The sequence below is a fragment of the Pleurodeles waltl genome, chromosome 3_1, assembly GCF_031143425.1.
Source record: "Pleurodeles waltl isolate 20211129_DDA chromosome 3_1, aPleWal1.hap1.20221129, whole genome shotgun sequence".
NCBI lineage: Eukaryota > Metazoa > Chordata > Amphibia > Caudata > Salamandridae > Pleurodeles > Pleurodeles waltl.
The window spans coordinates 1030830136-1030845048 of NC_090440.1; the positions used below are offsets into that span (position 1 = coordinate 1030830136).

Below are 14913 nucleotides of genomic sequence, written 5' to 3' on the forward strand. Positions count from 1 at the left end.
GGTCAGCCTATCTATTAACACAACTTGACAGTAAATACTATGAACATGGTAACTAATCAGGAAATATGCTGGCAAACCTCTTGCAGGCCTGCCGCACTAAAGCAGCAATACCAGAAGTCAAACTCCCACAAGGGCAAATATGTATGGGAGACAAAGAAAAAGCAACGGGCTTTCACACCTTTTACACCCAACTGTACAATTAAGAACAGACAGACTGAAAGCAGCCTTCGACAAATGCTACGCCCCCACAATGTTGCCTGTACCTGCAAAGTGTATTGGGAGATAATCGAGGAGGGCAGGGCCACCCACACTACAAAGGAATACAATATAGCACGAATTCCTCAAGCCTAACAAAAACCCTACCAAATGTGGATCATACCACCCCATCTCTCTACTCAACACGGATGCCAAAATTCTTACCAACAGAGTCACAGATGCCAAACCCTGATGGAGAACTAGATACACCCAGACCAACCAGGCTTTATCCATGCACATCAACCTAGCTACAATACTAATAAGCCCTCTGTCTATTCGAAACTGAAACCAAAGGTAGCAAGTAGCCCATCATGGTCATCCCGGACACTGAAAAAGCATTGTCAGGATTGACAGATTTCATGACTGATGTCCAGAGGGAGCTGGGGACGGGGGGCACTTTTGCCTTTTGCATCCTGGCTTTTGCGGGTTATCAAGCTCTACAGTTCAAAAGAGTTAAAGGCCTCTTTTTTTGACTGGGTAGACATAGAGGGAGGCACACCTGCTGTGTACTGCGACCTATCTCACCTCCTATTTGCCCTTAAGCTAGAACCACTGGCACAGCGCAGCCAGGCCAACCCAGAATCAAATTTGGCCAACAAGCTGAAACTGATTATGTTTGCTGATGATATCCTCTTGTCCTAAACAAACACCATAGTCTCCAACCCCCCCCCCCGCCCCCCCCAAAAGGGATTGGAGATCACCCCCCCAACCCAGACAGTGGTGCAACAGGCTCACTTTTGTGATGGACCTCCTCACAGATCGACTACTTGTGCCTAGCTCTGGCCCCCACACTAGGAAAAAGTAGAGAAATCAACCTTCAGCACTTGAAACGAGGCATCCAGTACAAGATTAACAGCTGGAAATATAAGTATCTCTCTCTCTCCTCGGTAGAACATCAGCACACAAAATGAATATATTGCCTAAAATGCTATACTTGTTTCAGATCCTAACCCTTTGTATCCTAGGTGAATACGAAGCCGATTTTCAGTCGATCTGCGCCGCCTCTATACGACAGGACAAAGCTGAAAGGATTAGTCGGACACAGGGCTAACTCGTTCACGACAAACAAGCTTGGGAATTCCTAATTTAGTCCATTACTATGTCGTAACACTTTTTCACTACCTCAGTCACTGGACACAACAAGAAACCTGTTAAGGGATGGTGCATGATTGATCATACAATGTCAGAGGGAGTCCAGTGGAAAATCCCCTGGCAGCCTCAACCAGACCAAATGAAAACACTATAGTCTCCCCAAATATGAGGGTGACACTAGAGACCTGAAACAAGGTGGGGGTTAAGCATGGTCTTACTACATTTCCCACCCTGTTCACACCTTTTTGGGGAAACCGCAAATTTACGCTCAACCTGAATAGAACCTCATATGGTAAATGGCTATGGGTGGGGGGGAGGGGTTGGAGGGGAGCAATGCAAAATGTGGAGAGATATGTATAAGTAGTGATCGGTCAAATCTTTGAGCAACTAAAAGAGTACGGCCTCCCAGAGGCCAAACTACTGCAATACTTGAAGTTACACCATTGGCTATCATACCGCAGACTTAAACAGGGAGGGACAAGAGGCTTCACTCCCTCTGAAGTGTACCTTCTACAGTGCACGGATGACCTTGATAAGTCGTGTAGTCTTTGCTTCCCATACAAGGTGAATTGATCGATTGTTCTGGGACACTGACGGAGTGTATTTCTCTTCTATGATCTGGGATGACAACCTAAGATTCATGCCGATTCACCATATTAGTTTTTTCGTAACATCTTTTGGACTTTCTAATATACATACGTCTTTGCCTTGAGGAAGTCTTGTTTACGAAACACGTGTTGGCTGTTGTATCTTTTGGATTTGCATCGGATGAATAAAACCTTTTGGATATTTACTCACTTGCAGTCAGATTTTGATTGCTTCAATACTATGAGGAATGGACTTTCTATCACTACTGTTGGGTGCCTTGGCATATGAATTTTTAACAATAGTGAAGGTGCCTACTCTATTTCACAATACTTCCATAAGATGATTTGACATATGTGTGGCCATTTTAAACTTTCTTTACGAAGGCCCATTCATTTTTATTGTCACGGGGCCAAAACATCATCTCTGAACTTGAAACAACTAAACTGACAGATACTTTTGTATAATAAAGAAGAGTGCACATTCTATTCACTTTTTATTTTTAGTTTGTCTAGTGCTTTTGGGATCATGTGTGGATATTAAAGTACTTTTATATATTAAGAAGATGCTGTTTGGTGAACCCTAAAGTACAAACTTGCACTATAATATATCATTTGTATCAAACATTTTTAGGCAACTGAATTATATACAATATTTGTCGGGAACACTTGTTCTTTGATGCACTCAACAATTAATAAAATTCCTTGTGCATAAATACTCCTTTATGGCAAGTACTCAAAAATTATATATGATTAATGCTTCTATGCTCCTTTTTTAAATTATAAATCTAATTATTGATAACTCAGTTGTGACCTTTATGACTAACCTTATGAACTGCATTAACTGTATCAACAATTTCCACAGTAACACTTAAAGCATTTATCTATATCGGGGTTCCTCAAGCGACAGGTCATTACCTCATTACATGTATATATTAGACAGAAAGTGTCATAGAACCAAAGCTCTGTGATTGGCAGTTATAAAGATAAACAACTTCTCAAAATACCTTTCCGATGGCTTCTGTGTGATGCTGTGTGCATATCTGAAGTCTGCTGACCCAGTGTTGCCTTTCCTTTGCGTCTGTGGCTAAAATGAAAAAGAAAACTCAAGGACTCTGCTAGAGCAAACACAGGCAATGTAATTAAACAAACTTTGGAAGTCCAGAACATTTATAGACACACTAGACTTGTTTAGATTGATGGATCACCAGGATGTCTGAGACAAGAGTCCAAACAGACTTCTCTCTATAAAGTTAAGTTCTGCATAAGGATGCCACTAAATTTCTCCCATTGTCTCCCTAAATGGGGTGTCAACAGCACTGCAGAAGAGAGGCGAGAACATTCGAGTAGGTTAAAGGAAAGTATGAAAAAGTTATTTCTCACCAGTAACCCATCACTCATGCCCAGCTAATTCCTCTCCATGAAATTGCATTTCTGCCTTGTTCTCAGGACAAATGTGTATAAGAGAGGTATCTACTGCATGCATGACACACAAGCCACTATCAGGTGTTGCGAGAGGCCAAAAAGATTTTGGAAAGGGGGGGGGCACATGTGGGTAGAGATCCCTAGCCACCAAATTAAACTGATCACTGCAGAGAAAAGTGAAAAGTAACATGGATGGGCATTTCATTATCCCTACCTCTGAGTTGCACTCAGGAGCAGTGAGTTTCTTGGAATCGAACAAACCTATCAAAATCACTTGCATTGACAAAGGAAAGATAAAGGTGCCTCCATAAAGCCCTAGAATTATTGCACATACAATTGAATGTTTTTTTATAACATTTAGTAATTATGACGTGCTATTCGTCTGCAAATCATATACGAATTGCCATCATAATGAGGAAAATTCATAAATAGAAATATTACTTGGATGAACAAAAGATACACTCCAAAACTCTCAATATGCCTTGCCACATTATATTAATATTTAGTTTGTTTCTGAGCTATGTGTAACTCCCATCCACTAGAAGATCTTCAATGAGATAATCACACCCAGAGCATTTCTTCTACCAAGTGATTTCCCTCTCCACCAGCCCCAATTATAAGGGAGTTTATATGTTTACCCCTTAACAAGCCTGTGGAGCAGGCATGGGTTTACTTGCTTAGGACCAATGTTTGTAACGGAAAGTTAAAAACAATGCCTTCATTAGAAATATTTGGGAAGCATGGAAGCAGTAGCCCTTTGTTGTTCTTGAGCATCAATAGCAGATAACTGAATACAGCAGCTTTTTTATGCCATGCTGCTGCTTCCACCCTTAGCTTTCAGCAAGCAAATGGAGCAGTCTATGTCTGCTGAAGAAATGTGATCAAAAGACTTGTGGCAATCGTGCGCACACTCATGTTAAGTTCTGTAATACATACTAATGTTATCAAACACAAAAGAGCATGCCTTTACAGGACACAAGCTTTGGATTAAGAGGCCGCTGTTAAGGAACCTACATTAGTTAACTGTTTTTATGGAAAGCAACAGCAATAAATCCATCCATAAAGATGTCACTAGGGTGACATCACATTAATGGAGAAGGACTTGATGGACAAACATTCCAATCAATACATAACATAATTATTACCATTCTGTTAATACACAAAATGTGGTTTTGATTCCATAGAGTGACACTGCTGTAAAGCTAATCCAAAGCCGACATGGCAGAGCTTTCCATAGGAATTTTAAGAAAATGACGCATTTCATGTAAAATGCATATGAGACACCAGAGACTAATTACAAGCCATAGAAATGAGGGTTAAAGAGAATGTCTTAAGTGTTTATACTGCAAATAAACCACAATCATGACTGAGTACTCACGAACATCATTTTGACCACAGAGAATGTTCCAAGAAAACGAATGTTATGTGTGGAAGTCTCTCAGAATTCATCCAGTCTATAAATGGGAGACCTGAGCTGAGCCACTATCAGCTAATTATGGTTTTGTCATGATCAAATTCAACAGCCATTTATGCTAGGAACTTCATTTCTGATGTGTTGATTTTTGACACTGCAGGACAGGTGGACAGCACTTCTATGCTATAACCACCTGGTGTTTACTCATTTGCATTTAGGTGTGTAAATGTTTTTATTATTGTTATCATTTCCTTGCCTTCACCTCCTTGATCTATTATTTCCACGTGCTGTGAGTCTTATTTCTTTTTTTAAATAAATATATTTTTAAATACTTTAGTCTTAAAGTAACCCTTTTTGCTAACTCACTATAACACTTGTTTAAAACTTTTTGTATTGTTGGATACTAGATAGCCCTTTCTATTGTGTTCTTACATTATACTGTACTTTTAATCATATGTAGGAAAATGAGCTACTTACCTGTAACTGTAGTTCTCCACTATTGGCATCTTTCAGAAATTCACATGCTTGAATCATTCAAAGTCGTTGAAGTGGGAGTTTCACAGTACCATGATAAAGCAGTAAATAACATTACCATACACTATAATGGAAATGAAACATTCACTTAAATAACTTAGCCAATCAGGAAAAATCACCCTCTAGAATACTTCCCACCAACGATAATTCCCTCCAGAAATCACGCACTAGTGTCAAATGTATTTCCATAACAAGAAGGGGAGCCTCTAAGGGAAGGAGTGTAGGTCACATCTGAATCTATGAAAGATGCCAATAGTGGAGAACTGCAGTTACAGATAAGTAGCTCGTTTTGTTCTGCAGTATTGGATCTTTTATAGATTCACATGCTTGAATCAAAGTAGCTAGCAGTAATAGTATTTGTACAATCAACTTCATAATATCATCACAATAGCCGATGGTGGTTATACACACATATACTTTGAAATATATATATATCTAGTAAGCAGAGATAAGTAGCCAAACAAAAAAAGTCTCCCTTTATTCAAATAAATCATATAACACCGCCTGTCCAACAGCTGCATCACTGTGCCGATTCTAGGGAATAATGCTGGGTGAATGTATTCTTCCACGTCGCAGCACAACATATTTTCTCAAGAGGCAATCTAGCAAACAATGCAGTTGAGTTAGAGACTGTTCTAGTAGAATGCACCCTGACTTTAGCTGTCAATGGTTTGCCAGCTTTGGAATGAAAGAACTTGTTAGCAGATGAGATCCATTGAGCGATGATTACCTTTTTGACTGGGACACCTTTACAGTTATTTGCATATCTGACCAGCAGTTTCTGTTTTTCTGAACTGTTTGGTGTAATGCAAATAACATTTAAGACACCTTTTGATGTCTAAGGTGTGTAGGGATCTTTCTGATGCTGACTAAGGATTTGGAAAGAAAGTTCTTAGTAACACAGGTTCATTAAGATGAAAGACCATAGGGGCCTTAGGAATAAACTTCAGGTTGCTTCGGAGTATGACAGTCTTGTGTAAAACGCAAGAAAAGGCTCTTTGGTTGTAAAGATGTGATGTTCACTCACTCTCCTGGCTGCTGCTAAAGCTAGCAGCAGTGCTATTTTCCATGACAGGAACTTGAGGTCCACTTTCTGTATGGACTTTTCAACAACTGCGTTAGCACTACATCCAACTGCCACATGGGAGTAGGAGCTATTATCGGAGGGAGAACTCTGAATAGTCCTTTAAATCTGATTGACTGGAGTTTGGCTCCTTTTAAATGACATGGATAAGTTATGAAAGTGAATAATCTATGGTAATGTTATGTACTGCTTCATTATGGTACTGTGGGACTCCCACTTTGACAACTGGGAATGATTCAAGCATGTGAATCTATGAAAGATCCAATACTGGAGAGTGACTGTTTATTAACATTAACATTAATTCTTTAAATCATTTCATTTTTTTTTTAAATAAGGGCACCAGTTAAGTAAATTAAACTGCTTTACAGACATCCTAGAGGTGAAACCCCTGCCCAACCCTCCCGTTATTGTATTATTATCTTTATCTAATCAAGTATTGTGTTACTTAAATTTGATATAGATAGATATATATATATATTTTTTTTTAAACAAATCAGCAGATTATCCTTACTTGCTTCAAAAGGGTTTTTAAAAAATGCAAGTTATTTTTTAAAAATTGGAGCCGGGCGCTGACTGGGGGTCGCAACGAGACCTGTTGGAAGTATGGACTTCCATCGGACTCCAATTGGGGCTGTGGAGGCCGACCGCACTCATCGCCCCCAGAAAAAGGTGAGGACGTCACTAGTGGTGAGGAGCACTAGACGGCTGCTGAGAGGCGCGCCTCGAGGGACCAGACTGATCCCTGTGTCAGGCGGTGGCCCGGGAGTAGTGGAGTCTCCTGGAGCCCAGATGAGGTGGTGGAGGGGGTTGAGCGGTCTGCTCTTCCCCGGTGAGATCCTGCTCAGCATGGCCCATTTGAGGTCGGGTTGACTAGCGGTGGCATGGGTGGAGCCTCCTTGGGACTATCAGGCAGCCACCTGCAAATACTGCCTGGGCCTCCTGGAGCATACCAGTCGTGGATCTGAGAACCCCAGAGTGTGGGTCAGAGACCTGCGGCATATGCTGTAGAGTTTGTGAATCCCCTTATGGTGAGCCCGGGGGATGATAAAGTGAATCTATCTAGAGGACACAGTAAATCTACGCACTGACACCAGCACGGTTTCTACGGTCTGCTCCGGTCCCACGATGAATTCAAAATGATCCATAGACTCATCAGACACCATTAATGAGTGGGCATTTGACTCTCTTCCTCATGACCTGACTTTACCGTAGAAGCACAGTGGTGCTGGAGGGGGGGAGAGGGGTAGGCGGGTGATGGTTCGTTTGCCTCTTTTTTTGTGTCAGTGAGAACTTACTGTTGATGGATAGCCTGTGAGGCACCCTGACTTCAAGCCATTCCTATACTGCAACAAAGGGCCCATTTAGACTGGATACTTGGGGGGAGCCCAGTGGTACCTGAGATCCAGGGATCCATTGAATACAGTATATGCTACTTACTCCACCACCATGGGCAAGGAGAAAATTGTAAAAGGGGCCCAATCGAATACAATAACACAATATACAGTCCCTGGCCATGGGGCACAGGAAAATGACCACAAACCTGTCTCACCCCTGATCGGAAGGCACCTGGCCAGGAAACAAATACGATACAGGAGGCAATCAAGGGGTCTCGAGAGGCATTGGAGAACAAGATGGACAATATGACATGGATATAAACCATTTGCAGTTGGATCTCCAGGGGTGGTGGAGGGAGTCACGACCACTGAAGGCGGAATTGCAACTGAACGCGCTACTGTGTGGGAGCTGCAATCAGAGGTCGCAGATCTGAAGGATGGTGCCACTCAGATGGCCGGCCGCTTGGAGGACACATAGGGCAGCTCGTGCCATAACAATCTCTGTCCGCTGGGATTCCCCGAGAGGGCAGAGGGTCCCTCAGTAGAGTTTGTCCTGGAGGAATGGATCACCAACCGAACTGCAACCTATTAGTCTCTCAAACTTTATTGTGGTTGAACGGGCCCACAGAGTGTTGGGTCCGGTACCTCAGCTGAGGGGCCCCCCAAGAGATAATACAGAGACTGTTTAATTACAGGAACAGAGACATTATCCTTCAATATGTTCAGACTCATAGTTCTCCTAATTAGGAAGATAACCCTATCCACATATTTCTGGACTATACTAGGAGGGTGCAGGAATTGAGGAGAGGCTTTCTCCCCACCAAACAGAGAATGAGAGCCCACAATATTAAGTACAGTCTCCTATTCCTGGCACGGTCAGAGTTCAATGTAACAGTAAGGTGCAGTTCTTCGAGACACCCCAGGCTGCATCAGATTGAATGGACTCCTTGGGGCTGAATCAGGGATCATTCCCATTGGAATGGCGAGAATCACGACACAGAGGCCTGAGAAGATCCACCCGTCCCAGGAGGAGGCCCCCGCAGATGGGGAGGTTGTTTCATCATAACTCAATCGAAAGGATCGTGGAGGACAGAACGCTCCAGACGGAGTAGGACTCACTGGCAACACAGAATTGCTACACTCCACTAAGCCAGAAGGGAGACTCCTGGGCTGTTGACTCGCCGATGGAATGACAGTCCATGACAGTCCATGATTGAAATCCTAAGCTGAAAATGGGGAGAGACACATCTGACCATGGAGCATCAGGGAGACACAAAAGAAGTCTGCCAGCTGGAGGCGATACGGAACATGATCATATAATGTGACCTGATATAAAGGGCCCCCCGGACATCATCATTATTCAGCGACAACACCTTTTGGGAGACTACGTGATCGGGCTGGGATGGTCCGAGACCTGGGTGGCCCTGACTCACTGAGGTCTTGTTGGGCTCGAGAGGCGATCTGGATCTTAGTCAGATTATTCACACACCTTGGAATTTTGGAGTATAATATTAGTTGAGTTTTTGTTTCTCAGTGGGGGGGTGGAGTTTACCCTCTTGATAGTGGGTTGAGCAGGAGGGATAAGATACTACTGCCTGTGGGGGGGAGTTGGGGTTGAGGGATTTATGATTGACAACGTCTTGCATTGTTTTAATTGCGTTGATATGTTCTTACTGCCTATGCAATCAGCTGTAACATTATGACACACACACACTACAGGGGCTTTGCTTCTGAGAGGGCATGCAGGAGAGTCAACTGAATCCTACTTTTCCCACCTAAGGATAAACATACCTACTACACCAATCACCAATGACCCCTACAGGGACCAAATACAAAATGCTCACCTGGAAAGTGAGAGGTCTCAATCCTTAAAAAAAAAAAAAAAAAAAAACAGAGGATATGCATATCTACCGCAGGTATGGAGTGGCCCTGGCCCTCTTACAGGAAACATTTTTGTGGGAGGATTGTATTAGGCATCTCCAGCAAGTATTTCGCTATGGGAGGGGTTTTTTGTTTGATCTGGGTCGCCGCGGGGAATCCTCTTTCGACCTACAAGGGTAATTTGTGATGATATGGGATGGTTTGTTGTCCTTGAGGGGACCTTGGATGGTCATGATATATGTATTAGCAATGTTTACAGTCCGACTGTTGATAATGGTGGATTCATGTGATCAGTATTAGGGGCAGTGCAGATTCCACCTTCCACAGAGGTTATCATGGTGGGGGACTTTAATTGCCCCTTGAATGGTCACATGGACAGACACCCACCAAAGGCTGATACTAAACCTCGAGCTGCGGCCACCCTCCGACAGATGTTACATACTCTAGAATTGACTGATGCTTGGAGACATTATCACCTGTATACCTGCACCTACTCCTGCTATACGCCAGCTACGAGCAGCCATAGATTACCTTTTTATATCTGCAGTGACAGTCTATAATATAGATAACATTCAGTACCTGGCCCAGTATCTTTCCGATCACTCACCATTGTTAACTACCTTCTCCCTACGTAGACAATCCCCGGGGGTCCCCCTCCGGTGACTTTTAGCTGACAGCCTGACTGATCCTGTCTTCCGAAACACTGTACTACGGTCTTTAACACAATACTTTACAGAGAATTGGGAGACGGCTGGGAGTAGAGCAGTCGAATGGGACGCTGTGAAGGTGGTACTTTGGGATGTATATATATCCACAGCAACACGGGTAGGGTGTCTATTAGAGGATGAATTAAAGTCAGGTGAAGCAAAATTAAACAAGGTGAGAAAGGTGCTCCACATGGACCCTTTTGCCTGGCAGGACTGGGACCGCCTTAAAAGAATGGAGAAACATGACAAGGCCACAGCCAGGAGAAAGTGGTATCAAGAGGGAGAAAAGACAGTTGGGATAATAGTCTACCGAATTCGGGAAGAAACGCCCCTCGGCTTGTCTTCCCAATTTGGGAATGAAAAGGTCAAAAAGTAGAAATCCAGCAGGCCATAAATAAGGATCATGCATACCACCTGCGTACAGTCTACTCTCACTCTTCCCCGTGTGGTGATATTACACCGCTTACCAGCTACTTACACTATGACAGCAAGGTGGACGCTGGAAGGTGAAGGTGACCCCAGAAACATCCGGTCTGTTAGACAAGGTGTCTGTTCTGTGGGGGAGCTCTTAGGGCAGATGATGGGGACAGCACCTTCTAAACAGACACTGACACTGAAAACTCTAATGGTTACAGCAATGTGTCTATAGTAACTGCCTTGTTCTATTTTTTAAGTTGGTGGAGTGTTTACATAACATTTTTTTGTTATATATATTGTTTATGGTGCATATAATTTGCATAAACCAACAATACTTTAGAGCATAGTATTGAATATGGTGTCTTGTGTTTCTTTTTTTACTGAGAGAAGTATCTTTGAAACTGTTTCTTTCAACAGTTTTACAGCCGCAATTTGTCTGCAAAAATTCTCAACCTGTCATAACCCTTAAAATCCTGCATGAAAAAATTGGCTTATGTTTTTTTTTTTTTTTAAATCGCCCTCTGCTTCTTTCTACCTTCTGTCTCCCTCTCCTGTGTGTACACCTGTGTCACTTTAAAAATCTCATGTCCAACTGCTTTAAAGCTCTTTGGAAACCATAACAATATCTATAAACTCCAGCTAGAAATTGTCTCCCTCCTAGCCCCCCACCTCTAATGATCACAGCTATGTGGACAATTACCACCGAATGCACGGAATGAGCATGCAAAACTAACCCTAATCCCAATAACCAGTTGACTGGACACTACTTTGGCTCCTGAGTAGCGTGCTACTCGCAGAAAAGTGCTTCAACGCCTCATCAGGGGTAGTAGGCGCTATACAAATACAATTTGCCTCGGTCGGCTGTCCACAATGAGGTTAGCAAATTATTGGGAGCTCTGATTACTAAACCAGAATTGCCAGAAGCAATAAGTAATCTCAAAATGGCCAAAGCGCCTGGAGGCGATGGCTTTCCTGCCGAATTTTATAAACCTTTTTATACCTTTTTGACAGACAGATTATTAGTGGTCTTTGGGGAGGCATATGAAACCCATCAACTTCCACGCTCCATGACAGAGGCCCTAATTGCACTGATACCAAAACTGGGGAAAGACCACCTCGATGCTAGTTCTTACAGGCCCATATCTATGTTAAATATGGATGTTAAACTTTTTAATGGTGTCTTGGCTGCCAGATTACTTCCATACTTGCAGGGAATGATCCATGATGATCAGTCCAGCTTTATTCCCCGTAGGAACACACTGCTTAACATTTGCCGACTGGCACGTGTTGCAATCCCTGATGCTACCGGAAGACCACTCTGCCCTGGCCTACCTGAACATAGAAGAAGCCTTTCCCTTGACTGCGATTGTCTGGGAGGTAATCACCAAAACGGGCTTAGGATACCGATGGGTTCATTCGATGGGTTGCACCGTTATACACTTGGCCTACGGCTTGAGTGCTTACATCATGTTATGTGTTGGCAGAAATTGATCTGCAGAAGGGAACTCGTCAGGGATGCCCCCTGTCCCCATTAATATTTGCCATTGCTATAGAACCACAGGCGTGCAGAATACCTCAGGTTAAGAAGGGATGGGGCATTCCGGTGGGTGCATTGGAATATATAATATCTTTAAATGCAGATGATGCCTTGGTCTGGTTTACGATGCCTGGATATATCGGGCCCGATCTTTTGAAGTTCCTGGAGGAGTTTTGGGAATTTTGTGGGCTGCGGGTGAACCCACTGAAATCATTATTAGTTCAGCTGAGAGAGTTGCAGGGCAGGCCTAAGGAAATGCTGCCCGAGGTGAGCCTGCCTTGGACAGTTGACAAGGTTAAATACCTTGGTATGTATATCACACAAACTGAACAACAGTTCTATGACCACAATATGGGACGACTGATGATGGGGCTGAAGTCCTCCATCAGGTTTTGGAATACTTTGAAGTTGTTCCTGATGGACAACTCTTATAAAAATGGCGGTGCAACAGCACTGCTTATTTGTCATGCAAGGTACATACTACGAGCTCCCTAAGGATGTGTCCTGTGACCTAGAGAAGCTTCTACTTGAACTACTGTGGCAAAACAAGAGATGCCGGGTTAATCTAGAATGGGACAAGGGCGGATTAGAGGTCCCTGACTTAGAACTGTATTGCTATGCTGCCGAGCTACAACATGCCGTCCACTGGCTAGATGGGGAACTGAATTGGGCTAGGGGCATAATGTCCAGTTTACATGATAGGTAAACATTGAGCAAGCTCTTGATGAAGGGTACACAACTGTCCCAGGCAGGCCTGATGGGTGCTATTTGGGAGAGAGCAGTAACCAGAGTCCTAAAAAAGAGCACATATGCTCCTGACTTGGACATCTGGTCGGTTCTCCCCATTCATCACTTGGTGCAAATAATGGGGGTCACGAAATCGCAGGAGCGTGGATGTTTAATGTTCACGGACCTTTACCCGGAAGGGCACTTTATTACCCTACAGTAGGCCCAGGATACCTTTCAATTAGGCACTGGCCAATTTTTACAATAGGCTAAAATAGTAGCCACAGTGCTGCAGCTCTAGCCTTCATTCCCTGAAGAGCCTGTGCCTTCACCCTGTTGGCAATGGCGGGGGACGCAGACTTATTGAGAACTTATACAGGGCACTCCGTGCTGATAAACCACTGAAACAATTGCATACTGAGAAATCCTGGCAACACCACAGCGATGAACATATTACCCCCCTCACACAGACACACATTCACCCCCTCCTTTGCCCCCTGGAGCGTTTCTTAAATTCATGAAGGGGTCTGCATGACAGATATCTACGCGAGCTTAAAACAAATACAGTACAATATTATACACAGAATGTATCTTTCGGCGTAATACCTTCACCGCATCCACCCTACTAGACCGAACCACTGTCCTAGATGTCGGGCACCAGAGGCAGATTTGTTACACATGATGTGGTACTATCCGGACGTGAGGGTATTTTGGAGGTCCATTCTTGATACCCGGGAGAGGGGGTAGGGGTGGGGGTGGGGGGGGGGTGATGGGGTTGGATATCCCATATACAAGAATTGCTTGTTGGGGCTACTCCCTGAGAACTCTAACAAAACACTGTTGAAGGTATACAATTTTAGGCTTTATAGTGACTAAAAGATGTACAAGTATTCCCTGGATGTTCCCCCAAGCACCAACTGCATAAATGTGGCAGAGGGACTTATTAGAGTGATAGTGTGGGCTGGAGTAGAAGAATCACATATACACAAAACAAGGCGAGATGATAAAGCACAAGGTTCTTTTGGCATGGGTGTCCATGTCGCAAACCTTAATAGGGTACACCCCTCCCCCCACCAGCCAGAGTGGTAACTCTCCCAACCCGAATGAACAGGGCCCACTTGGCTTGGTATCTGGGCCGCACCCCCCAACGGAGGGATGTTGAATGTCTACTTAAAGAGTTACATGTTTAGAATAATGGGTCTTCATTGTGGTACAGCATGCCTCTATTTGTGAGCAATTTGTATAATAACCGTTGAGATAATGGATAAGATACACTATGTTATAAAGAAGTGATTATAGGTATGCATTCTCCTATGATGTCACCTAATGGGGGGAAATGGAACAATACACTTGATGTATTGATTTATTGACGGACTGTATTGTTATATTAAATGTTAATAAAAACAATTTTAAAAAAAGATTAGCGACAAAGCAGGTAAGTGCACAGACAAAGTTATCCAGATGATATGACATTAATATTAAAAACTTATATTAACATGTACACTAAAAAGGCATAGTCTTCACTTATTACATATAAATATTTTCTTTCTTACTCAGCAAATGTCTCCTGGTGATGAAATCAGCAACTGGGAGCGATTTTGGTACTATTTTAGAAGATCAAGTTTCAACATTTTCCAATGCTTGTTCAACAATTCAAACAACTGCTTTCTTATTTTTGTACGTACTGCAATGAACCTGGTAGGAGACATCTCATTACTTGTTTTATTTGCCACAAGATAGGTGATATGTCCTTCAATTCTGTGACTTTTATATCGATGAAGACATTACTTTCTCAGTATATTCTCTAGCATGGAACCTTATAAGCATCTGAGGCCTCCATCTTAAAATCATGATCTCTTGTGCAATTCCTTCAGGTCCACAATAGCTTACCCAATGGCATACACTGAATTCAATTTGTAGGAT

General features: G+C 43.0%; 1 protein-coding gene across 1 annotated transcript in view; it reads right to left on the reverse strand.

Moving 5' to 3' along the window:
- Positions 1–14913, reverse strand: part of OSBPL11 (oxysterol binding protein like 11) — a 242558-nt gene that overhangs the window by 160090 nt on the left and 67555 nt on the right. The window contains exon 4 of the mRNA XM_069224292.1: positions 2939–3018. Within this exon, the coding sequence (XP_069080393.1) occupies positions 2939–3018 (80 nt within the window). The remainder of the gene's footprint in view (positions 1–2938; positions 3019–14913) is intronic.